The 26875-nt window shown below is 49.8% G+C and overlaps 1 protein-coding gene across 1 annotated transcript in view; it reads right to left on the bottom strand.

Annotated features, from left to right (window-relative positions):
* The window catches only part of WNT9A (Wnt family member 9A), a 58741-nt gene that overhangs the window by 6542 nt on the left and 25324 nt on the right, over nucleotides 1–26875 (bottom strand). Inside the window, exons 2-3 of the mRNA XM_009898141.2 lie at nucleotides 14961–15220; nucleotides 8222–8484 (exon numbers count right to left, since the gene is read on the bottom strand). Of these exons, the coding sequence (XP_009896443.1) occupies nucleotides 8222–8484; nucleotides 14961–15220 (523 nt within the window). The remainder of the gene's footprint in view (nucleotides 1–8221; nucleotides 8485–14960; nucleotides 15221–26875) is intronic.

Raw genomic sequence — 26875 nt, 5'->3', positions numbered from 1 at the left:
AAAGCCTGCCCTTTCTCATGCCTCACTTCAGAAAGGGCTTGGGGATGCTTCTCTGGGAATCAAATCCTTTCCGCCCTCTATACACGTGCCCTCCTTCCATTTGAATAGGCTTAGTTGTCAGAGGCAAGTTTAGACTGGAAAAGACCTTTGAAACACCTTATTCTCTCAGGTCAGGTATCAATATTTCTTTGGACAGCAGCCACGGTCCTCATTTCCTCACAGTGCCCAAACAACTAGGAGACCTGGCTTGTCCCTTAGTCACAGAATGGCTGGAGGTGGGAGGGACCTCAAAGATCATCTGATTCCAGCATCCCTGCCATGGGCAAGAACACATCCATTAGACCAGGTTGCTCAAAGCCTCATCCAGCCTGGTCATACACACTTCCAGGGATGAGACATCCATAACTTCTCTGGAGAGCCCTTTCCAGCATCTCACCATCCTCTGGCCATCACTATTGGTTGAATGATACAACCTTGACAGATTATTAGAAGTGTCCTTTTCTTTTTCATTCCCTTTTCTGATTGTCCTCTCCTTTTTCACTCCCTTATTTTCAGTCTATCTTGCTAAAAACCACTCTTCTGAGACTGTCCTCAAATTGTTTTTTTTCCCTTTCTCACTATCTCACCCTCCTTAATAATACAGACACCAATATTTTAGCTCAATGTGCATGAAAATGCAAAGACCTAAACAGAAAAACATAACCTGGCTTCAAATTGAGAACTTTAAAAGCTTGGGGGTTTTTCCCTTCAGTATTCCAAGTGTGCTTCACATGTTAAGAAAGCTTCACATAAACAACCAACTGCAATTACTGATGGGAGACAGCAAGCAATTTTTTTCCCAACGTGTTGATTTCCAGACCTTTGAAAGATTTTTGGCTGAGTCAGGCTCAGCCTGAAAGGAGGAAGGGAAAAATCCAAAGGACACGCTTGTGCATTCCTACCTGTCATAACCTAGAGCAATTTATTAATTTACTGGTGGCCCTGCAAGCTGATCTGAGCATACAAAGTCAGGAGGTAGGCTGAGAGAGGTGGCTGTTTGCTAGGCTTGATTTGCACCTCACTAAAGCCTTGAGTCCTGTGTCCAGTTCTGGGCCTCTCAGTTTAGGAAAGATGTTGAGTGGCTGAACATGCCCAGAGAAGGGCAGCAAAGCTGGGGAGGGGTTTGGAGCACAGCCCTGGGAGGAGAGGCTGAGGGAGCTGGGGTTGCTTAGCCTGCAGAAGAGGAGGCTCAGGGGAGACCTTCTTGCTCTCTCCCACTCCCTGAAGGGAGGTTGGAGCCAGGTGGGGGTTGGGCTCTTCTCCTAGGCAGCCAGCACCAGAACAAGAGGACACAGTCTCAAGCTGTGCCAGGGGAGGTTTAGGCTGGATGTGAGGAAGAAATTCTTCCCAGCAAGAGAGATTGGCCATTGGGATGTGCTGCCCAGGGAGGTGGTGGAGTCCCCATCACTGGAGGTGTTTAGGAAGAGCCTGGATGGGGTTCTTGGTGCCATGGTTTAGTTGATCAGATGGTGTTGGGTGATAGGTTGGACTGGATGATCTCAAAGGTCTTTTCCAACCTTGTTTATTCTATTCTATCCTATCCTATCCTATGATACCAAATAGTTCACTTGAAATGCATCCTGACAGTAAGCACCTAAAAGAGGCACCAACTTGATTAGTAAGCATTGGAGTAGGTTGCCCAGGGAGGTGATAGAGTCACCATCCCTGCAGGTGTTCAAGAAATGTGTGGATGTTGTACTTGGGCACATGGCTTAATGGCCATGGTGGGCTGAGGTTGATGGTTGGACTCCATGAGCTTAGAGTTCTTTTCCACCTGAAACAATTCTATGATTTAAAAGAGCAATTCTTAAGCTATGAGGGTGCAGCAAAAGAGGATTAGTATTTAGACTTGTCTGTTCAAACACCAGAGCTTGACTGGAATCATGTTTGCAAGTAGGAACCATGATGGGCAACACTTGTAAACACTGCCTGTGCAGCAGCAGCTCAGGGTGCAAGGCTCTGCTTTGCTACTCCTGAGTGTGACCTTTAGTAAGTCACTTAATCTTTCTGGGTCTCATTTTCCCTTCTGTACAAATGGAGGTAGAGAAATGAAGAGGGTGGTGTGCTCCAATAACGTGTTATGTGATAGCTCGAAGTTCCTCAGACAGATGATAGCTGGGCAAACATCTACCTGATATGGAGAGTCCGTCTCCAGCGCAGGAGGCACGTTCAGCCCTTGAGATAGATCCCTGCCAGCACCGCCTGAGGGGAAAAGCCATTCCTCACATGGACTTCCAAAACAAGCAAGTCAACAGCAAGGGGAATCATAGAATTTTGGTTGGGAGAGACCTTTAAAATCATCAAGTCCAAGCATTAACCTAACCCTGCTCAGCACATCTGCACATCTCAAATCCCTCCGGGGATGGTGACTCCACTTCCTTCCAACCTAGACCTTCCCTGGTGCAACTTGAGTCTGTTTCTTCTCATCCTATTGCTTGATCCTTGAGAGAAGACACCAATCCCCATGTGAAGTCCATTCACCTCCTACTATCCTCTCCAGAGCATCCCTCATGGTTTGAGACACAGGCATAAAATGTCTCAGGATGGGTGAGGACTTGAATCCTGCATCAACAGGGGTGAGAAGGATTCTTCAGAAACATGCATCTGAAACAGATGAGCTGATAGCATGAAAACAATTAAGGAAGCCTTATGTAGGGAACCAGTTTCAATGGAGATACTGTTTCAGGGCATTTTTGGGGCAAAGCATTTTCTTGTTCTCCATTTCTACCACCTCACAGTTTTGTACTGAATGCTCCTGGCCCTCCAGAAGACTGTGGTCTATCCCAGACTTCAGGGTCCTGAAGGCAAAGGCTTGCTTTTGTCCCTCCTTCTGGGAGGATAAAGGGAAAAGGAATGAGAACATGACAATTATGTATTTTCCTTGGGTAACAGCAGCCCCCTTTAATAGTGCCCCTTGGATCTGTAAGACATGCTTGACCAGACATACCTCTGGAAGAGGTCAGCACTCCTGGGATTAAGAAACTTAGCAACGCTCCAAGGAGGGAGTTGGAAAGTCATGTTTAATGATACTTTGCTGAGAAACTGGGCAAATTTAATTAAAACATCACTTACTCGAGCCCAGTGGAACTAATTGAGTGCTCTAATATTCCGACTTTTCATTAATGGGTTACAAAAGAGGGCTGCACTTGTGTGTACAAGGCAGGGAGGATAGAGAAAAGGAGAGTTTTAGCTAGGCTGCCTCTGCTTCATTTAATATAACCAAGAAACTTCATTGCTGCCAATAGAGCTTTAATACAGTTGATTTCTCCCACCACCCCCCTTATCTCCCCCCTTATCCCCTTGACATAGACACATCCTCCAACACACACCCTCCTCTCCACCCAGGACCCCTCTGAAAGAATAGCTGAATGAACAAGAGTAGATTTGGCCAGGGAAGGGAAATTGCTTTTTTAATAAGTGGTCTATTCAGAGCTCCTACTTTTCAATAAAGAGAAGGCTGGAGAAGTCTTGGTCTAATTACCTCATCCTCACACTAGACAAGCTCACCCTTTCATTAGTGATTGAGGTCATATCATATAACTTTGTGAGGCATCATGGGCACAACATGTGCAGCGGTTATTTCATTGGTGGTGGCACAGTTAGTCAGCCCAGCAAGGTTCTTTGGAGGGGGTGGGGGCAGAAGAGGAAGAGAAAAAGTAGTAAAATAATAATTAAATGAGAACATCTACCAAGAGACACTAAAACTAGGCGGGATAGGATAATGTCACCCTCACAGAAATGCACAGATTGCAAGTGTGACACCATGGAGAAAGTGCCGTGCTGGCCAGAAGGTTATAGAGCTGGTTGCCAAATCAGGCAGTTGAGCACAGGTCTGTTTTGCTCTGGAGTGTCTCAAGGGAGCATTTATACATTTTGCCACAGTTAGGAGTTACTAAATGGGGAGGATTTTGTGATGTGAAGAATCAGTGAGAGAGCAGCAAGCTTGTGCTGTGTTTTTAGCAGATATTGCTCCACTTTCTCAAACACACAGATGGGCATCCATATATCCACTGAAGGTACACCAACACAGCCTGGCACTGCAGACAGCTTCTGCAGCAAAGCAAAGTGGTGGAAAAGAGCCTCTGCACTGCTTTGGGCTGGGTTGAGAATGGACAAAGTTTTCACAGAATTTGGGTTGGAAGGGACTTTTAAATGTCATCTAGTCCAAACACCCTGCAGTGAGATCTTTGACTAGAGCAGAACCCCATCCAGCGTGGCCTTGAAGATGTCCAGGGGTGAGGCTTCTACCACTCCTCTGGACAACTTGTGTCAGTGTTTCACCACCCTGACTGTAGGATGTTTCTCCTTTACACCTAGCCTAATTCCAGTTCATGCTGGTGTGGTTTCACTATCAGACATAAGATTTGTGGTTTGCTGAGAGGAAGAAGGCAGCAGGTGCTGGACCAGGAATTCAGGAGCATTGGCTTCAGACATCAGCATGCTGAGAGGAGGAGATGAAACAGCCTCCAGTTGTACCAGGGGTGGTTTTTGCTGGATATGAGAAGAAATTTCTTCACTGAAAGGGTTCTCAACCACTGGAACAGGCTCCCCAGGGAGGTGTTTAAAAGACACAGATGTGGACTAAGAGCAGACTTGGTACAGTCAGACAGTGGTGGGATGTCATGACGTTAAAGGTCTTTTCCAACCAAAATGATGCAATGATTCTAAAAAGGTCAATGCTCAAGCTTTAAATCATTTCCAGGATTTCAAAATCTGGAGCAAGTGCTGCAAGTTTTGACCTGGACATTCCAAAGCCAGCCTGAGACCTCATCTCCAACTCCAACACCTCTGACCATCATCTTAATAGAACCATATTGTACCAGTGATGTAAGCCCACATAGCTTGACTACATGAACATTAGAGCAGAGTAGAGTAGAGTAGAGTAGAATAGAGTAGAATAGAGTAGAATTAACAAGGTTGGAAAAGACCTTTGAGATCATCCAGTCCAACCTATCACCCAACACCATCTGATCAACTAAACCATGGCTCCAAGTGCCTCATCCAGGCTCTTCCTAAACACCTCCAGGGATGGTCACTCCACCACCACCCTGGGCAGCACATCCCAATGGCAAATTTCTCTTCCTGTGAAGAACTTCTTCCTAACCTCCAGCCTAAACTTCCCCTGGTGCAGCTTGAGACTGTCCTCTTGTTCTGGTGCTGGGTGCCTGGGAGAAGAGACCAACCCCCACCTGGCTATAACCTCCCTTCAGGGAGTTGGAGAGAGCAAGAAGGTATCCCCTGAGCCTCCTCTTCTCCAGGCTAAGTAACCCCATAAGTTCTCCTGATCTTGAACCACCACCCTCCTAAACCCTTCCTTCTCAGCAGGGAATTGGGTTGTTCTCTGCCTGGTTTCATGGTGGTGGTGTGAATCTGGCGGGCTCCATGGCTTGCCATTCCACCAGAACATGGCACAGGAGGAGAAACAGAGCAATCATTCCAAGTGGTGCTGCAAATAGGCAAGGAAAGCTGTCAGACAGCAATCCCAACTCAGACACGGTGTGGGTGGCCAAAAATAGGAACACCAGATCACTGACCTGCAGCAAAGGTCTTTGACTTGGATTGCCATGAGGGCTCTCGGTGTCTGGACAACCGTCACAACTGTTACTCAGCTGTTTAGCTTCAGATATTACACCAGTGCTTAGACACCACTGCTAGTGACTAGAGCCTGACCGTGCCAAGTAAGGTGGAGGCAGAGGATGCTGGAGAGTCCCTGACATCTCCCTGTCCCCTGGGAACCGACTCACAGTGGGATCAGAACAAAAGGGCAGGAAGAAAGGAGAGATTCATGCTCTCCAGGTCATCCCTGGGGTTCGTTTAGCTCCAAGTCACATAGAATAGAGCAGACACAACCAATAAGGACACCTAAGCTACATTCAAGAATGGGTCTCAGCCACGTGGGCATCCTCGCTGTAGCTACTGGGTTGGAGAGCACTGGGAGTTAGGTCAAACCCCTTGGGCTAATTTTTTAGCCCCACTGCCTTTGGGAGGGACATATCCCTGCAGTTACAAGATCATGCCAGTGGCACCTAAAGCCACAGCCTGGCAGGTTTTGCTGGGACTGCATTATATGAGTCTGGAAAGGGAGGAGAGCTGTGACATCTCACAGCAAATCTCCAGCATGAAATCACAGCTTCCATGGACCATCTTCTCCACTTTCAGCCCCATCTGCTACCCAGCCAACTCCAAAGAGTTGGGACAGGCCCTTGGGAACAACCAGCCACAAGGATTAAAACAAATTTCATCACCCTGCAAAGCCTATTTCACACGCCAAAGAGCTGCAACAGGAGTTCAGAGGCACTGAGCCTTTTAATCCAGAGGCAGAAAAGCTGTCAGCTGAAGCCAGACACCAGCTAAATCCAGGATATTTCTAATCCTGATCTCAGTGCTGTCTAGGAGCATCTGGTGGTGGGGAGAGGGGGAGCCTTTTGCTGGCCAGCTCTTGCTGGTGACATTCTCTTATGCCCCAACTCTGTCACAAGGAATGACATTTTATGCATACACACAGGAACAACTGAGCTGGGGTGGTGATTCCTAGAATGCACAACTGGCTGGGCTGCATTTGCCTGGGAAACTGGAGATCCAGGTCCCCCCATCCCAGCCCCAACCCTCCATCCAATCACACGGACAATAACAAGGCTGGAAGGCTATTTATAGCCTTACAGTATGTCCCTCCTCGAGGTTGGGGCAATGAAACACTGATCCTAGGCACCTGTGCTGGCCAGTCTAAGGGATTTTTGTGTTTGGGCAACTCCAGGCTAGGTACAGCCAAAAGGATTATGGGAGAAGGTAGAAAGGCCCTTCCTTTCACAGAATCACAGAATGTTAGGGGCTGGAAGGGACCTTGGGTGATCATCCAGTCCAACCCCCCTGCTGGAGCAGGAGCACCTAGAGCAGCTCACACAGGAACTCATCCAAGCAGGTCTTGAATATCTCCAGAGAAGGAGACTCCACAACCCCTCTGGACAGCCTGCTCTGATGTTCTGTCACCCTCACAAGGAAATAATTCTTCCTCCTGTTTCCATGGAACTTCCTATGCCTCCAATTTCAGCATTGTCCCTCATGCTGTCATTGGGCATCACCCAGCAGAGCCTGGCTCCATCCTTTTGGCACTCATCCTTTACATACTTATAAACATGGATGAGGTCACCCCTTAGTCTCCTCCTCTCTAAGCTGAAGAGCCCCAGTTCCCTCAGCCTCTCCTCCTAAGGAAGATGTTCCACTCCCTTCATCAGTTTCATGGCTCTGTGCTGGACTTTCTCAAGCAGTTCCCTGAGATCCTTCTTGGACTGAGGGGCCCAGAAATGCACACAGTATTCCAGATGTAAGCTCAGCAGGGCAAAGTAGAGAAGGAGGAGAACCTCTCTTGACCTACTGACCACAGCCCTTCTAATACATCCCGGGATACCATTGGCCTTCTTGGCTACCAGAACACATTGCTGGCTCATGGTCAACCTTCCATCCACTAGGCCCCCCAGGTCCTCTTCCCCTTCACCGCTCTCCAGCAGCTCAGTCCCCAACCTATACTGCTCCATGGGGTTGCTCATAGAATCATAGACTCAACAAGGTTGGAAAAGACCTCAGAGATCATCAAGTCCAACCTGTCACCCAACACCTCATGACAACTAAACCGTGGCTCCAAGTGCCACATCCAATCCCCTCTTGAACACCTCCAGGGATGGAGACTCCACCACCTCCCTGGGCAGCACATCCCAATGGCCAGTCTCTCTTTCTGGGAAGAACTTTCTCCTCACCTTGAGCCTAAACTTCCCCTGGCACAGCTTGAGACTGTGTCCTCTTGTTCTGGTGCTGGTTGCCTGGCAGAAGAGACCAACCCCCACCTGGCTACAACCTCCCTTCAGGGAGTTTTAGACAGCAAGAAGGTCTCCCCTGAGCCTCCTCTTCTCCAGGCTTCTCCTCTTCTCTTTCCCAGGTGCAAGACTCTACACTTGCCCTTGCTGAACTTCATTACATTTCTCCCTGCCCTTCCCCTTCTCTCGAAGCACAGCAGCAAAACCAGGGCACAGTCCCACAACCGAGACATCCCTGCTCTAGAAGGACTGCTCCATCCACTTTGCATCCAACACTTCTTATCCACATCCAAACACAGCAAGTTATTTCCCCTCCAACAACAGCAGCAGCAGCAGCAAACCCCCACCCCCGGCAGCCTCGCACCGCACCGCACCTTCATGCCCACGAGGTTATTGTGGAAGTCCACCCTGGCTCGCAGGTCCTTGTTGGGCTTCCTCCCCAGGAACTCCTTGACGAACTTGTTGCTGTACTTGAGGTTGTCGCCGCAGCCGCCCCACTGCCAGGCCTCGCGGTTCTCCAGGTCCGGGGCCTCGTCGCAGGTGCAGCGCTCCATGCGCCCCGCGCTGCACGCCTTGGCCATGGCGTGCGTCAGCCCCGCCGAGGAGATGGCGTACAGGAAGGCTGTCTCCTTGAAACCTGCAGCAGAGAGGAGGGGGGTGGCTTTAATTTGCAGCTAGAGCGAAGGAAGAAGAGGAAGTCAAGGCAAAACCCCCTTATGAATCGTAGAATCAATGAGGTTGGAAAAGACCTCAAAGATCATCAAGTCCAAGCTGGCACCCAACACCTCCTGACTCTGCCTGAAAATGAAGGCGTGAGCAAGAGATGGACAGGGCATGGAAATAGAGGGTCATAGAAGGGTCTGTGTTGGAAGGGACCCTTAAAGGTCATCTGGTCCAACTCCCCCAGCAGTCCACCTGCAACCACAACAGGTTGCTCAGAGCCCAAGCAACCTGACCTGGAATGATTCCAGGGATGGGGCATCTACCACCTCTCTGGGCAACCTGGACAACCTCTTACTGCCCTCAGCATTGAAAATCTCTTCCTTCTCTCTAGTCCAAATCTCCCTCTTCTAGTTTAAAGTCATCATCCTTTGTCCTGTCACAAGAGGCCCTGATCAAAAGCCTATCACCAGCTTTCTTGTAAGTCTGAGTGCTGAAAGACCTCAGGAAGGTTCCCCAGAACCTTCTCTTCTCCAGGCTGAACAACACCAACTCTCAGCCTGACTTCACAGCAGAGGAGTTCCAGCTTTCTGATCATTTTTGTGCCCTCCTCTGGACCCACTCCAAAGGTTCATGCTCTTCTTGTGCTGAGGATTCCAGAGCTGGACCCAGCACTGCAGGTGAGGTTTCACCAGAGCAGTACCATAGAATCAGAGAACTGTTAGGGTTGGAAGGAACCTCAAGGATCAGCCAGTTCCAACCGCCCTGCCATGGCCAGGGACACCTCACACTACAGCAGGTTGCTCACAGCCACATCCAACCTGGCTGCAAAAACCTCCAGGGATGAGGCTTCCACCACCTCCCTGAGCAACCTGTGCCAGTCTCTCACCACCCTCATGGGGAACAACTTCTTCCTAACATCCAATCTCAATCTACCCATTTCTAGTTTTGTTCCACTCCCCCTAGTACCATCACCATGCTACAGCAATACTTCCACCAAAGGGATATCAGACAGCAAGAGCCCATCAGACTTCCAGCCTGATGGTTGAGGTAGAAACCATGAGCACTCCTTGTTCTTCCCTTTCCCCTATTCCAACCTGGTTTATTCCATTCCACTCCATTCCATTCCATTGCATTCTATTCTATTCTATTCCATTCCATTCCTTTCCAAAACCCCTGGGTCCTACTCCAGTCCAACAAAGCTGTTATGACTATCCCTGGAGGTGTTAAAAAATGGATTGGATGTGGCACTTGGTGCCATGGTTTAGTAGCCATGAGGTCTTGGTTGACAGGTTGGACTTGATGATCTCTGAGGTCTTTTCCAACCTTATTGATTCTATGACTCTATGACAGAAGGCACTGGAGGGCTGGGCAGGTGGTGCCTGTCACCCTATGGAGCCCCTCATTCAAACACCTCAAAATGCAGTTTGCCCCTCAACCCTTTTGTGCACAACCCCTCTTGTGCACCTCCAAGCTCACCTGCAGAGATGCAACAGCAACAGCTGCAAGAGGTAAACTGAGGCACGGAGCCCAGCGTAGTTTTGCTCTAAACGGTAAAAGCCAGCAAGAAAAGGCAAACCTGGCAGTATTTATAGCTCCTCATTCTCCAGCTATGGAAGTTGTAAACGACTGCATATTTGAGATGCAATTCCAGAACAGCTTTGGATTTGACTCAAGAAATCCCCCACTCCAAAATAACACAAGTGGAGGGTGACAGTAGGGGATATATCTGTGTGCTGGTGAGTCAACCAAGGACATGCAGAGACACTGCCAGGTCATTTTTGGAACTGTTCCTTGGGAGGTACATGGGAGTCCAAGCAAGCTCATGGGGTGTTATCCTGGCCCCTTCCCAGAACATGCCTTCCCCAAGCACTCCCAGGTGCACAACGTTGAACTTCAGCAGAAGACTGATCAAAATCCAACCCAGGACACTGAGGTTTGATCCTCCTGAGGGGGCTGGCTCAAGACAGCCTGGGGTAGGAATTGTCCAACTGTTCTACTGCTCACTTGGAAAAGAGAAGCACAAACCTTGCCCTCACTTGAAGGAAGGCACTGAGAAACCAAATCTGAGGACTTTTGCCTCTGTTTACTCCCTGAACTCAGACCATGTCCTCTGGCACACCAGAAGCATCTTCAGCACTTGCAACCTCTCACTGCAGGTGGTGGGAGAATTCCTTACTGGATTCACATAAAAACTCGTGGCCATGCCAACCACCAAACTCCTCTGGGTAGGAAACACCTTCTAGGCAGCTTCCATCTTCCCTAGACTAGTTCAGCTTTCTCTGGGTTACACCTTAGGTCAGCCAGATGCCCCTGCTCAAGAGAGATGCTCCCAACCCTCCATGCTCCTGGCTTGTACGATTGGCTTCTTGCCACCACTACTACTTGTGCTGCACAATGGAGAAGGACCAATGTGCTAACACAAAGTTCTTGATGGAACCAGACATGGAAAGCCCCAGAGAGGGTTTTTTTATTGCAACTAGTAGCAAACACTGTGGTTGTGGTTTGGTTTAAGTGATAGCCCAAATCTACAGACTGCTTGGAGGCTCACTGGGCTGTTTAGCCTGGAGAAGAGCAGCCTGAGAGGAGATCTTCTCAATGCTCAGCAAGAGCTCATGTGTGGGTAGGCAAGAGATTGGGGCCAGATTCTGATCAGTGGTGCCTCAGGGACAGGGCAGGGGGTAATGGACACTAACTGGAACACAGAAAGTTCCGCCTAAACATAATGGAAAACTTATTTGCTGTGAGGATGCTGGAGGCCCAGGCCCAGGCTGCTGAGAGAGGTTGTGGAGTCTCTTCTGGAGACATTCCAAAGCCTCTGGGATGTTGTGATCCTGCACAACATGCTGTGGCTGACCCTGCTTTAGCAGGGGGTTGGACTAAGAGGACACAGTCTCAAACTGTACCAGGGGAAGTTTAGGCTGGAGGTGAGGAGAAAGTTCTTCACAGAGAGAGTTGTTAGCCGTTGGAATGTGCTGCCCAGGGAGGTGGTGGAGTCACCATCCCTGGAGGTGTTCAAGAGGGGACTGGATGTGGCACTTGGTGCCATGGTTTAGTAGTCATGAGGGGTTGGGTGACAGGTTGGACTTGATGACCTCTGAGGTCTTTTCCAACCTTACTGATTCTATGACTAGATGATCTCCAGAGGTTCCCTCCCAGCCCCCACCACGCTGGGATGCTGTGAAGCACTGAATTTGGAGCGGTGGTGAGGTCTCAGCAGAGCAGCACTGCTGTGCAACCACCAGGCAGAGCAGGTCTGACAGCAAGCCAGGAGGAACGCTTCATTTGCCAGCTTCTCCCCTTCCATCAATCTCCCCATCAGCTTCAGCTCTGCTCCTCCCACTCCCCCCATCACTGGGAGCTTCACAGATTCCCAGTGCCCATCAGCACGGGTATCATCTCACCCACAGGCAGCTCAGGCAGCTTCCAAGCCAGTCCATGTGACATTTGGCTCTGGCCAGATTTAAAGCCATCTCCGCCACGCACTATTTGATTGCACCGAGATATTTTGTAACAAGATAATGAGCCTTAAATCAATGCAGGCATTCTAACCCCCAGCACATCGACAGCCTGCCGCCCGCCCCTCTCCAGTTTCAGCCCTTTCCAAAACTGGGCCTGAGGATCCGAAGAGGATAACGAGTCCCTGAAACAATCCCCTCGTTATTTTAAGAAATGGGCTGCATCAGCCCAAAGCTGCAAACCCACAGCCAGGCTCTGCTGGTGACCAAGTGCAGAAATGGAAGGAGAAGCTTCCCTTAACAATGCAGGGGTTATATTTTTTTTTCCCCTTTTCTTTTTATTTATTTCTTTTTTCTTTTTTTTTTTTCCTCTTCTCTCCTTAATAAAAAAAGCTGCAATGATCCTGGGGGAGAAGGAACAAACCCACACCGACAGATCTGAGTGGCTGCGTCTTAGCTGGTGATCCATGTGCCCCTTTGCCCTGGGGTACCGCTTGTTTCGATGCTGAACCAGGAACCAGCAGCTCCTGGAGTGGAGGAGAAAGATTTACAGGGCAGCTTGTTATGCTGCAGGACCAGCACCTGAAGGATTTACAGCATGGGTGGAGGGCAGAGATGTTGCAGGGGCATAAAACACCGAAGAATGAGACAGCAGGCAGAGCCTTGCAACCCTCAGGGCTAGCATTTATTACCGGGGTTCCTGACAAGGGGTGAGGGGACGGAGGGTTCTCAATGGTGGTTTAAGGCAGCTCAGCTTCAGGTTGCTTTGAAATGCCCCTCGGAGGGGCAGACATCTGAAGGAACAAGCTGTGGCCTCCAGGTGTCAGCATGAGAAAGTGCTTGGCCTTCCCAAGGCACCACTAATCCAGGGACAACTTCTGGCATGCAAGGATATTTTTAAACATCTTGCAGCTCTGGCTGGACCTCTTGGGTTTCATAAGGACTTTCCTTGTTTCCACCCCAGCCAGTGACAGTGCACTGGGTAAGACTCAGCGCTTCTGAATTACTCCTGCTCGCTAATTAGCCATGGGAAGGAGCTTCCCGAATCTCTGCTCTTATCTTTGAGACTGCCACACTCTGGGTTTCTAGGTCCAGCTCCACTGCTGAGTGTGGGACTTTCAGAAAGTCACTAAAAGCCTCAAGACCCACTTGGGAAACGTTCCTGATGCACTGCTGGCTTCACTGGGGTTTACTGGGAGGGTGCAGGGTTATGTGAAACAAAAGTTGGAGAGAGAAGAAAGCATCTACTCTTCTAATACTCTCTTCTCAGCTTCTTGGCATCTCCACCTGAGCTGCTGCCCACCACTCATCTCAGGAGCATTTCCCTGAGTAGAACAGTAGCAGGACACAACCATCTGCACCTTTTGCTCTGCACTGTGTCAGGGTTCTCCTTGCCTGCACTATCAGGACAGCTCAGAACAGTCTGTTTTGCCTTACTGCCCTTCACAAGGTGGTTCCTCAATGTTTCCTGAAAAGCTGATTTAATAATAAGGGCAAAAATAAAACAGAAAAAAAGGGACAGCTTTGGGAACTTTGTTTTCCCCTCCAACAACAGCTCAATTTCTGGCAGAAATGAAGAGAGTGTCCAAAGCAGAGCGACAAAGCTGGCTGAGGAGTCTAGAGAAGAAGTTTGCTCAGGAGGATCTGAGGGACCTAGGGTTGTTCAGCCTGAGGGGACACCACCTGGCTCTCTACAACGCCCTGGAAGGAAGTGGGAGGTTGGTCTCTTCTCTCAAGGATGAAATGCAAGGATAAGAGGAAATGCCCTCAAGGTGCACCAGAGGAGGTTTAGGTTGGACATCAAGAAAAGTTTCTTCCCCAAAAGGGTTGTCACACCCTGGAATAAGCTGGACAGTAGTGGAGTCACCATCTTTGAAGGGACTTAAAAGGTGTGCAGACATGGTGCTGAGGGACGTGGCTTAGTTGTGACCTGGCAGTGTTGCAGTAGTGATTGGACTCAATGATCATAGAACTGTTATGGTTGGAAGGGACCTCAAGGATCATCCAGTTCCAAACCCCCTGCCATGGACAAGGACACCTCACACTACATCAAATTGCTCACAGCCACATCCAGCCTGGCCTTAAAAATCTCCAGGGATGAGGCTTCTACCACCTCCCTGGGCAATCTGTTCTCACCACCCTCGTGGAGAAGAACTTCTTCCTAACATCCAATCTGAACCTACCCATTTCTAGTTGTTGTTTTTTCATTCCCCCCAGTCCTATCACTCCTGACACCCTCAAAAGTCCCTCCCCAGCTTTCATGATCTGCAAAGCCTGTTCCAATCAAAAGGATTCTATGAGCCTGCTTGCTGCAGACATGCAAACATCTGCAGCCTCCAAGGACAGGAGCCATGTCCAAGAGTGCAAAAAGCAGACAGAAGTTGCCTCATTAGTACAAGCATCGTAAGTTACCACCATGCAGCACATCCTTTGCCTGCTGTGTACTTTCATGAATCAGCTGAGCTTGGCTTGTTGATTACAGGCTCTCAGGATGTTAGGGGTTGGAAGGGACCTCCAAAGACTGAGTTCAAACCCCCTAACAGAGCAGGAGCATAGAATCCAGCACAGGTCACACAGGAACACATCCAGATGGATCTTGAAAGTCTCCAGAGAAAGAGACTCCACTACCTCCCTGGGCAGCCTGTTCCAGTGCTCTGTGACCGTCACAGGGAAGAAGTTCCTCCACATGTTGGGGTGGAACCTCCTGTGCTGTAGTTTATATCCATTGCCCCTTGTCCTATCACAGAGTGCAAGTGAGCAGAGCCTGTCCCCTCTCTCCTGACCCCCAGCCCTCAGATATTTATAGACACTTGCTAAATCTCCTCTCAGCCTTCTCTTCCCCAGACTAAAAAGCCTCAGGCTCTGTTTGGACCTCTGGGGAGGTGCTGAGCCACCCCTTCAAGGATGCACCGGGATAACCACACTGCAACAAGCCAGGGAAGCCAGCAGGTGCAGGAGGTGCCAGCACCCCTAGCCGAGGTCCCATCCTGCTCACCTCTCTTTAGCAAGCTGGCTCGGTAGCGCCCCTCGAGGGTGCAGTTCCAGCGCTCGAAGCGGAACTGGTACTGGCACTCCAGCGCGCTCATGCTGATGGCTTCCATCAGGGTCTCGGCCACGCCGGGGTCCCGCCGGCACATCCTGCGCTGCTTCTTCTCCAGCTTCAGGCGGTCACAGACTTTGTAGTGAGCTTTGATGGCAGCTTCCTCCATTTCCGAGGTCAGAGGGAGGATGGTCAGGGGTTCGTTCCCCGTCAGCCTGCGGAGGAACAGAGGAGCACAGTGGTGAGGGGGGAAGGACACAGCTCGTGGGAGAAATAGAGGCTGTGGTGGGATCAGGCTCTCCTTGGGTGAGCACCTGTGTGGACCTGCTGATCTCAGGGACATGGAATCATAGACTCAACAAGGTTGGAAAAGACCTCAGAGATCATCAAGTCCAACCTGTCACCCAACCCCTCATGGCTGCTAAACCATGGCTCCAAGTGCCACATCCAATCCCCTCTTGAACACCTCCAGGGATGGTGACTCCACCGCCTCCCTGGGCAGCACATTCCAATGGCCAATCTCTCTTGCTGGGAAGAACTTCTTCCTAACATCCAGCCTAAACCTCACAGCTTGAGACTGTCCTCTTGTTCTGGTGCTGGTTGCCTGGGAGAAGAGACCGACCCCCACCTGGCTGCAACCTCCCTCCAGTTAGTTGTGGAGAGCAATAAGGACTTCCCTGAGCCTCCTCTTCTCCAGGCTAAAAAATCCCAGCTTCCTTAGCCTCTCCTCACAGGGCTTGTGCTCGAGGCCTCTCACCAGCAGCAGTGGTGGGATTGCCAGCTTGGAGGAGGGCAGTTGGATTTGAGGATCTCAAAGGGTCTTTTCCAAACTCAGCAATTCTGTGGTTCTATTCCAGGATGTCTTTGTGAGGAGTGGTTTTACAGTGAGGCTCTCCTTTGTGTGGGGAAGGTAGCAGTGTGAGAAGGGTGAGAAATGCTTGGATTTATATTCTCTACCAGCCCTCAGAGAGCTTGCTTGGACATAAGACCTCAATCTGCAGAGAACTTGCTTGGACATAAGACCTCAACCTCCACCACAGGGCTGTGCTGAAAACTGAAATGGGATAAAAACAAAATGAATGTACCCAGCTGCATGAACCTGGATAACCAGCAGAAAGAAAAGATCATTGCATTCACTCTTCTGTGCATAAACAACAACAACAAAAATTAGCTTATCAAGCAGAGCCAGACTCTGCTTGGGAAGGGAAGGACAATTCATCCCAACAGATCCCAAGAGACACACCATGAACACACACAGAGCCGCCCTGTCCTCAGCAGAAGAGACCTTGACAAAGCTTAGGAAGCCACAGCCTGGGGCTTGAGAGCAGGATTCATTTTCCAGGTGATGCTGCCAAAAGCTTTTACACAGCAGAACAAGCTCAAAAGCTAAAATATGACCTGAAGAAATTTGTGTCTCCTTGCCTTCTCCCCTCCCCTGCCTTCTCCAAACACGAGGACCTTGACTCATGCAATGTGCCACAAAAGAAGCCAGAGTACTGTTCCTGGTGTCAAGTGACAAACTGCTGGAAAAGGACCAGGCTGGCATCAACTCTAGGGAGCAGAGACACTGCAGGAACATCTGCTGGGCTCATGGGTGGTTTGTTGGCCAGGCTGCCCTCACCCCAGTCTCCTGGCTCTGCCTTTTCAGGCCAGGTGCCAGTCCACGCAGTCAATGGGAATCACTCTGTGGGGTTTGGAAGGACCCAAAGGCATGGAGCTTTGAAGGACCTGAAGACATTTCCCCTGCCAAAAAAGGAAGGATTACTCCAAATCAGGATTGAAAACACTGGAAGATTGCAGTCCTGCACAGGTGAGCACAGAGAGGAGTTGCAAGTTCAGATACCTCCATCATTGGAGAGAGTCCAATGGAGAACTATAAGGATGGTTAAGGAAACAGAACATCTCTTATATGGAAAGGTTAAGAGATCTGGAGCTGTTTAGCACAGAGAATAGAAGTCTGAGAGGAGATCTCAACATTCACAAATGCCTCAAGTGCAGGTGGCAAGAAGATGGAGCCAGTCTCTTTTCACTGGTGCCTAGGGACAGGACAGCAGGCAATGAGCCCAAACACCACCACAGGAAGCTCTGCCTCAACATGAGGAAAATCATCTTTGCTGTGAGGGGGCTGGAACGCTGGAGCAGGCTGCCCAGAGAGGTTTCTCCATAACCTTTCACAGCTGACATGAGAATACCTTCAGCTTGCAAAGAAAGGAGGCAGCACAAAAGCATTTTCTACAGCTCCCCCACCTCAATTTACCTTTCCAACTCAGCAGGTACTGTTCTGGCTAGTGTTCTGGAAAACACAAGCTGCAAGTATCATGTAGCAGATGGCTATCAGTGTGGAGGGATACAGGAATTGATTCTACAGCCAAGATTTCTGCAGAGCAATTGGTGATTGTGAGCTCCCTCCCTACCCTCCCTCTTCGGTGCTTGGCTTTGAAATTCTTCAAAGTATGGCTCCCCACGGGTCAGCTTTGCAAAACTCACTGATGGCACAGCCCCACTGCAGGAATCTCCAATGAAAGTCACCTAAATACAATCAAAATAAAGTGCCAGGGATCTGGAGAAGGTGGGAAATAGGATTTGTGGTGCTGCAAAGCACCAGAGGACAAGGCTCCACCATCAGCTTAGAGCTAGTGGATAGAAAGTCTCCAGAAAGAATAGAAAATTGAAGCATTAAATGGACTAAACCCCAGCACAGGAGGTTCCACCTCGGCACGAGGAGGAACTTCTTCACTGTGAGGGTCACAGAGCACTGGAACAGGCTCCCCAGGGAGGCTGTGGAGTCTCCTCCTCTGGAGGTTTCAAATACCCATCTGGATGCATTCCTGTGTGACCTATGCTGGATTCTATGGTCCTGCTCCAGCAGGGAAGTTGGACTCGATCTCCAGAGGTCCCTTCCAACCTCTAACATCCAAGTCCATTTGCACTGTTCTGTGCAGAAGACTTAGGTAGGAGTTCACCAGCTGCAGTATCTGAGACACACAGGTAATGGTCCTAATGAGCTGAGAAAGCTGGGCCACCAGAGAATCACTGAATGCATTGGGTTGGAAGAGGCCTTTAAAGTCCAGTGCAGACACCCACTTCACCCCAACCCAAAAGCAAGATGCCAATATGATCACCTTTTTCCACCTCCTCTTTCCTGAACCAGCTCTGCCCTGCCCTCACCCTCTACAAGACAAGGAGACATGAGAACCCAAACATGCAGTAGCCATGCTGAACAAAGCCCTGCCCATCACTGCTTGCAATGATTCCAGTGGCTTTCAAGCCAGTCTGGATCAAAGCAAGTTAATTAGGGATAGGATAGGATAGGATAGGAATAGAAAAGAACTAGGAATAGGACAGACCAGGTTGGAAAATACCTTTGAGATCATCCAGTCCAACCTATCACCCAACACCATCTGATCAACCAAACCATGGCACCAAGTGCCTCATCCAGGCTCTTCCTATACACCTCCAGGGAAAGCACCTCCAGAACAAGACAAGGAGTTAATTCAGAGGAAAGGGGCCAAACAATGAAGATCTTCCAGGTGAGGACTTCCATGAGCAAAAGCAGCACATGTGCATGCACACATCACTCTTTCCCTCCCCAGCCCTGGACATGTGCCCATCCCAACAGTGGGGACCAATGCAGCAACCTCAGCTCCACACACACATTCCAGCAGCCCCAGGGGGAAAAAAAACACCAGGGGGTGAGGTGGCACTTTTCTGAGCATGGCATCAATAATAAACAAGTAGAGGCAAGAGCCAGGGAGAGAGCTGGAGCCCCCACCTGAAAAAAAACTGCCTTGGAGCTGCCGCTGCATGGAACCTTTATAATCCTATAAAGCTCTTTTATGCAACCTAAGGCTGAGTGAGGTCCCGTAAGGCAACGGTGTCAGTCGGATGCTTTCTCAGCTCCTCACAAAGACTGAGCTGTTCCTTCCAAGGACAGCTTGTTTTATTTTTTAGGGAAGGGGGAGTTGTTGTTTTTACTGCATATGTACCTGATCCACCACTGGAACTGTCAGCCAGTATTATTTGGGATTTAGGGGCTCCAGCACGGCATGCAGGTAGGTTTCTCCATTAGGAACCGAGGGAGAGACCAAACAGCTCATTGCATGCAGCTCAGGAAGCTATAACTCTGTGGTCTCTGTGAAGGCAGTATCACAGTTCCTGTGTGATCCTGCTCTGGCAGGGGGGTTGGACTAGATGATCTCTCGAGGTCTCTTCCAGCCCCTGACATTCTGTGACAGAATGTTTTGGGTGGGAAGGGAACTTTAAAGGTCATCTAGTCCAACTCCACTGCAGTCAACAAGGGACATTCCCAACTAGATCAGGTTGCTCAGAGCCCCAAGCACCCTGACCTGGATTAGGGTCCCAGGGATGGGACATCAACAACCTCTCTGGACAGCCTGTGCCAGTGTTTCACAGCATTTTTATGAAGCCAAGAGATCATTTCTGCTTCAGATTTTGACCTAAGCTTCTGTGCATCTTGCCTGACTACTTCTCCAAGGCACAACTGCATTACACAGACCTCCAGAAGGACCTGGTCTCAGTGTCCTACCTACCGGAGAGGAACCTCTGCAACATCATTTGCACTGTTCTCCTTCCAGTTTAATCTGTCACTGGTTTGAAGCCTCCAGAAGGATTATTATCACCAGATGTAAATGGCAAGACCTATCCATTTGTCTGCCTTGGTTGTGATCCTCATGTCAAACACTGATAACTGCTGGAGTTCAGACTCCAATCACCCAGGTTTGGGAAGAAATCCAAGCACAGCCCCAGCCCTGACAGCTCACTAGCCAAGCGTTATCTGCAGCACCGCGGAATTACTGCCCTTCCAGGAGAGGCAATTCAAGACGGGTCCTGCTTCCAGCTCATCTTGGAAGTCAAGAGGCTTTATTGCCTCGTCAGCTCACACTTCCATCAGCGTCCCTGTATTCTGCCCTTGTCTGACAGGGATTTTCCTGATGAGAACTGAAGGGTTGTGAGACAGAAGTCAGGTGCCTGCACAGACCTGCGAGCACGCTCTCGTTTCTGACATGCTCAAGGGTTTCCTTCGCGAGCGCTGCCAGAGATGCGAGCCAAGGTGAGCTGCTTGCCTGCAAGGAAACACCTCTGCTACACTGCCTGGAATGACAGGCACTGAAATATTGCATTCCTACCCTTCCTCCTGCAATTCCTCCTGTCAGGACATTTATCACTGCTACATCTGTACGATCAAATTGATTCCATCTTCACTTCTTGCACGACTCCGCTACTCTTCCAACCCTTTCTCTTCTCCTTCCCACCACTTCTTTCATTTTTTATTATGTTTTGAAATAATTTTAAAGGTTTCTGAGAAGCTGCCAAGTGCTCTCCCCTGCTAGCAGCAGCCACTGGCTGTGCAAACCTGCCTGAACTTCAGAAAGTGCCCTCACTGAGCAAAGCCTGAGCTGAGCAGTCAAATCACTGAGCAGTCAAATCACTGAGCAGTCAAATCACTGAGCAGAATTAGCTCTCTTCCAGCTCAAAGAGGGACAAATAATTCTGCCATTCACCACAACAAAAGACATTTCCATTCTAGGCAAATGCCTCAAGAGCTGCAGCACTGAGACTCACCAGCATGGAAACCACACAAGAAGGGAAACATCAGGACCAACTCAACAAGTGTTTGCAATACGCCCTTGCCACTTCCATGGCTTGTGCTGAACAGCTCCCAACACCAAACCACCTTTAGAGCACAGCTTTTGGGGAGAGGGTGTTCACTTGTTACAACTCAATGCAACACCAAGTTTGTGGATGTAAGCAAGCTGTGTGGTGCTGTTGATATGCCAGAGGGACCTGGACAAGCTGGAGAGGTGTGTGCCCAAGTGAACCTCATGAGGTGCAGCAAGAACAAGTGCAAGGTTCTGCACCTGGGCCAGAACAATCCTCGCTCTCAATACAGACTGTGGGGAGGAGATGATCGAAAGCAGCCCTGAGGAAAAGGACTTGGGGGTGCTGGTGAATGAGAAGCTGGACATGAGCAGGCAGTGTGAGCTTGCAGCACAGAAGGCAAATCACATCCTGGGCTGCATCCAAAGCAGCATTACCAGCAGATCCAGAGAGGTGATTCTGCCACTTTGCTCTGCTCTGGTAAGACCTCACCTGGAGTGCTGTGTGCAGGTCTGGAGCCCTCAATATAGGAAGGACGTGGACCTGATGGAGGGGGTCCAGAGGAGGGACATGAAAATGATCAGGGGCTTGGAGCAGCTCTGCTACAAGGACAGGCTGAGGGAGCTAGAGCTGTTCAGCCTGGAGAAGAGAAGGTTCTGGGGAGATCTTAGAGCAGCCTTCCAGTACCTGAAAGGGGCTATAAGAAGGATGGAGAGAGACTGCTTGCAAAGGACTGTGGGGATAGGAAGAGAGGCAATGGCTTCAAACTAGAGCAGAGCAGATTTAGATTGGATATTAGAACAGGTTCTTTACCATGAGGGTGGTGGAACACTGGAACAGGTTGCCCAGGGAGGTGGTTGGGGCTCCAACCCTGGAGAGTGAGTCTCAACAGGGCTCTGGGCAACCTGATCTAGTTGGGGATGGCCCTGCTGACTGCAGAGGGGGTTGGACTGGATGACCTTCAGAGATCCCTTCTAACTCAGACCATTCTATGATTCTAAGGGCTATTTAGCTACCCTTGGGCCGGGAGGTCCCCAGAAGCTTGGCTCCAAGAGCTGCCAGCAGCCTAACTCATTTTGTCTGCGAGTGAGCAGAGGTGGGGAAAGGAGGCGGGGAAGGGAGGGAAGAGGAGGGGAAGGCTGTTTCCTCCCTCCTTCATCCTCTCAAGAATGAAACAGCAATCAGTGAGATTTATGGAGGATTTTCAACCCAACTTAAACCCAGCCCGTGAAGCACGGTGCCAGTGGAATGCACAGGCCAGGAGGCAGCAGGGGCTTTCACTCCCCATTTAAGACGGCATTAGCTTTGCCCTTGGCAGCCTGTGCCAGGAATTAGCCCCCACTGGTGCCCCCTCTCTGGCTGGACAGCTCCTGGACCCTCACCCTATAACCTAGCACTGCTCCTTATCCTGACCACTGCTTATTTTGATTTGATTTAATATTTTTAGCTTAGTGTTTCTCTTGGCATGAATCCCTCTAGACTGTAGGCAGCACAGAGCGGCGAGCTTCGGCGCAGGGCAGCAGTTAAGTGGGAAGCAATGGGATGGAAGAAGCCTGGAGAAGAAAATAAAAAGGGCTGGTAGGATCTGTTTAGCTCCATGCAAGGGGGAGGGAGTTCAAAAAAAGGGAGTTTTCCAGGATATTTTCCATGATGGGATGAAATGGTGAGAGATGCTTAAATGCACAGCATGGCCAAGCCCTGTAGTAAAACCTCCTTGCAGCAAAGCTACTCCATAGTGGAGGGTTTTGTTTGATTGTTGTGGTGTTCTGGGGGTTGAAGTTGGTTGAGCTTGTTGGGTGGGTTTGTTTTTTGGAGGACAGTTTTATTTCACACTGCTGGAAATCCTGCCACCCCAGGGACTCAGATCCCTGCTGTGCTACAAAGCAGCTCAGCTCCAGGCCTGACACAGGTTTAGAGTCATCCAATTTAATGTAGAACTGGGTCTCCAGGACAGCAATCAAGGGACATCTCTAGACTACGCTTGTAAGAGAATACACATCATGATCCCTCCTCTCACCTTGCTTTGCAACAGGACAAGGAAAACAAGACAGATGTCATGGATCACAAATGCAGCAAAAGAAGTTATATCAGATTTTGAAGCCAGCACACCAAAGGAAGCAGGCCAGGTGCTCAACTGCATGGTTCTCTTGCCACAAAGAGTTGAGTTGTATGCAAACTCTGTCACATCTGCTCCAACCATGAAGCCTAAGTGCCAGAAAGCCATGTGGGCTATAAACCTGCAGCAAGTGGTTTGCTTTTCTGTTCCAAGCAGAGATAAATCCAAGCTTGTGGTCTTCCTTGGTGGCTTCCCTTGTCTGGAGAGAGTTGCACAGCGCAAAGGATATTCAGCATCTGACATTTAAGCAGAACACTCAGTATCACAGTATAACTAAGGTTGGAAGAGACCCCAAGGATCATCAAGTCCAACCTGTCCCAACAGACCTCACAACTAGACCATGGCACCAAGTGCCACGTCCAATCTCCCCTTGAACACCTCCAGGGACAGCAACTCCACCACCTCCCTGGGCAGCACATTCCAATGACGAACGACTCGCTCAGTGAAGAACTTTTTCCTCGAGTCTAAACCTCCCCTGGCACAGCTTGAGACTGTGTCCCCTTGTTCTGGTGCTGTTTTTTTCACTCCAAAGCCACTTTTCACTCCAAAGCCATTCGAGCAGCTTACTCCAGGAGAACCCCACAGATAGATTTCACCATTGTCCTTTTTGTGCTGCTGCTTACAGTTATTCCAACAGGTTTAGAGAGGGCATCAGAAATCATTGCTGAAGGATTAAGGGCATTCCTCCACACAGGCAGTTTCAGTTCCCAAAGCACCTCCCATCCATCCTTGTAGCTCTCTGCAGCTGAACCTACTGCCAGGAAGCCCCAAGAAGGCTCACAGATCTGCCTAAGCCTGGGAGCTCCCCAGGGAGCACTTTGCTCAGAGCAATGCAAGAATTTAGGTCTACTGACTCAGGTCAGAAGCAGCATTTTAGAAGCTAAATAATAAGTGCTAGACATTCCAAGAATGGAGCCTTTTTTTTTGTCTAAACAGCACATCATTAAAGTGCAAGGCTCGTTGCCACCGGATGTCATGGAGCCCAAGACTATGAATGCATTCCAAAAGGGATTAGACAGATTCAGGAAAGGGAGGTTCACCCAGGTGAGTGATGAAATATGAGGGCTTGAACGCAGCCTCTGGCTCGAGAAGCCTCTAAACCAGTCTGCCAGGAGTGAGCAGGACACGCCAGGAGACACATCATTTGTCCCACTGCCCCTTGGCTTCCCCAGGTGCCTCGTCCCACTGCCCCTTGGCTTCCCCAGATGTCCACACCTGTGGTTCAACCTCCTACAGCCATTAAGCTTTCAGCACCAAGACAGAACCTTTCTTCAGCTGCAGCACTGAACCCACCTGTACCCTCCAATCCCTTGGATGACAGCAAGAACCAAACCGGCAGTGCCAAGCACATGCCACACACTAGCACGTTGCAACACCAGGCTTGGCAGGTCCCCACATCCACACTACCCCATTTGTTTTGGTTTGTTTTTTTCCTTGGAGAAGCTGTAGCTGCCAGGCTCTGTTTTGACAGCCCCACCTTCACAGTCCCAGCAGCAATCCTGCCACATCCCCAGCAGGTCTGCCACCCACAGCAGCCCCCAGCACCCCGGGACGTGGACATGCCTCGCACAGCTCCCGCAGCAGCACGGCCAGCCATGTGTTAGTGTCAGTCTCTCCCACCCACCCTTGCCAGGGAACACATCTGACTGGGTAATGAATCGCCCACTTGTCTCCCTAACACCTCAGCCAGCCCTTTTGTTACACTGGGGGGGATCGAGGCGCAGCAGCTCCACAGCACACACCGTCCAGCAGCACTTGGCTTGCTCTTTCCCCACCCCCTCCTCATCCCAATCTGTTGGATAACTCGGTGCTGTCCCTCCCAAACACTGCCCAGTCTGTTCTCAGCAGATGCTGAGGTTACATAGCTGCCCTTGCCCAGACCACAGAGATTGGCAGCCAGGGAAGAAACATCATGTAGCCAAAGCAGCGCTTTCCCTTGCTGCTAGGAGATATCCTGTGCACACACACACACAGAGAAACTAGAGAGAAAATAAAGGTTATTGTCCAGACAAGACAACTCTCAGAAGCTGGAGGTTTAAAACTGAACATTGGAGAGAAGCAAAGAGTGCCTAAAGTTTGTTGGGACAGAAAAACGAGAGGAAGACGAGCTGCTTCCTCCTGAATATGAAAGCTGGAGCCAGGAGGTCTCAGCTGGAAGCAGAGAGTGGCTGCTAATCAACTTGGGGGCTAATGACAACTTCTAGAAACAAGCATGTAGGTTCAGGCAGAGGAGGGTTTTCACCTCCCCCTCCCCTCCAAACATTTTAGCTGGCCCCTATTAGATATCGCAGGGAGGTCAGCTCGTGGAGTATTTAGATGGTTGGGCGGTTTGACACCTCATCTGATCTATTTTGAGAGCAGTTTACAGCTCTGCAATTCCTCCCCTGCACAGCAGCGATAGCTTTTCCACTCTAATGTCATATTATCCTCATGGCAGGTTTCAAAACTAAACAGGTGAAAAAACAAACTTTCTGGGCACTGGAGAGAGCAGGGCGCAGGAGGAACAGGATGGGGATGGGATGGGAGAGGTTTATCCTTGTTCTGACCCCCAGCAGAGCTTGTGGGAATGAACTGCAAATAGACTAGCTGTTTCCTTACAAAACCCAACCAAAAAAGATACTCAAAGGGCTTTTGCACAGAGGTCATCCTGCAGACAAAAGGTGGCTCAATGCCTTTTCTGAAGGAGCTTTGCACTCCTGAGGTTTTACAAGCCTTAAGTGAAGCTTCAGTGGTCAGACCTTGAGCTAAAGGTCTGGCTGAAGTTCCAAACTCATCAGATCAGGATAAACCCCCAGTGCAGAAGACATTCTTCCTGATGTATCCTAGAACAGGTTCCTGTGAACCCAACCAACAGCATGAACCTTGCCATCCTTCACTCCAGATGCAGGGGCATGGATGGTTCCTCATCCATCCTGCCATCCATCACTCATTGCTCTCTTTCACTTGCTCTCCCCCAGCACCCCAAAACACTGTTCCTCCCCACCACAACTCATCACAGCAAGAAAAAGAGAGAAAGAACAGTGTGAACACCTCCTGGTGTCCATTCACCACCAAAACCCAGGTCCCACATCATTCTGGGAATGGTGCAATCCTTCCTCAGAGGACTGCATCCATGTAGAGTTTTGCAGAAGGGAAGCAAGTGCTAATAGCAAGGGATGAATAAATCAATATTGATAGCCAAGATGGCATTAACAAAACTGTGCTACTGGCAAGACCTTCCTTTATCTTTGGAAGGTGACTGACTACAGGCTATTGGCAAAGACCTCAGCCAGGCCTAACTTTGCCAAGGTTTCAAATGAATAAGCTCGAGGGAAAGCCAAAGCTTGATCTATGAGTGCTGCTGAGCAGATGGGGCTGCACAGCATCCATCCTCATGCATTGCATTAAAAGGACAGAGAATCAGAGAATTAGAATAGAATTAACCAGGTTGGAGAAGACCTTTGCTATCACATCAAGCCCAACCTATCTTCCAACACCATCTAATCAACTAAACCATGGCATTAAGGGCCTCAGCCCATCTCTTCCTAAACACCTCCAGGGATGGTGACTCCACCACCTCCCTGGGCAGCACATCCCAATGGCCAATCTCTCTTGCTGGGACGAATTTCTTCCTAACATCCTGCCTGAACCTCCCCTGGCACAGCTTGACACTGTGTCCTCTTGTTCTGGTGCTGCTTGCCTGGGAGAAGAGACCAACCCCCACCTGGCTATGACCTCCCTTCAGGTAGTTGTAGAGAGCAAGAAGGTCTCCCCTGAGCCTCCTCTTCTGCAGGCTAAGCAACCCCAGCTCCCTCAGCCTCTCCTCACAGGGCTGTGCTCCAGACCCCTCCCCAGCTTTGTTGCCCTTCTCTGAGGCCTCTAAGATCAGAGAGTCCAAACATCAGCCTAAGACCACCATAGCCATTAGAGCACATCCAGAGGCTTCTTGAACACTTGCAGGGATGGTAACTCCACCTCCTCCCTGGGCAGCCTGCTCCAACGCCTGACCACTCTCGCAGGAAAGATATTTGTCCTAATATCCAACCTAAACCTCCTTTGGCACAATTTCAGGCCAGCATGCTCAATCAACCAGTATTAAGCAAAGCATTTCCTTCTTGAATTGATCATGCACCCACCCACCCCACTAAGTTGCATT

Source organism: Dryobates pubescens, chromosome 21 (genome assembly GCF_014839835.1).
Source record: "Dryobates pubescens isolate bDryPub1 chromosome 21, bDryPub1.pri, whole genome shotgun sequence".
Taxonomy (NCBI): domain Eukaryota; kingdom Metazoa; phylum Chordata; class Aves; order Piciformes; family Picidae; genus Dryobates; species Dryobates pubescens.
This window is presented reverse-complemented; position numbering and strand designations above follow the sequence as displayed.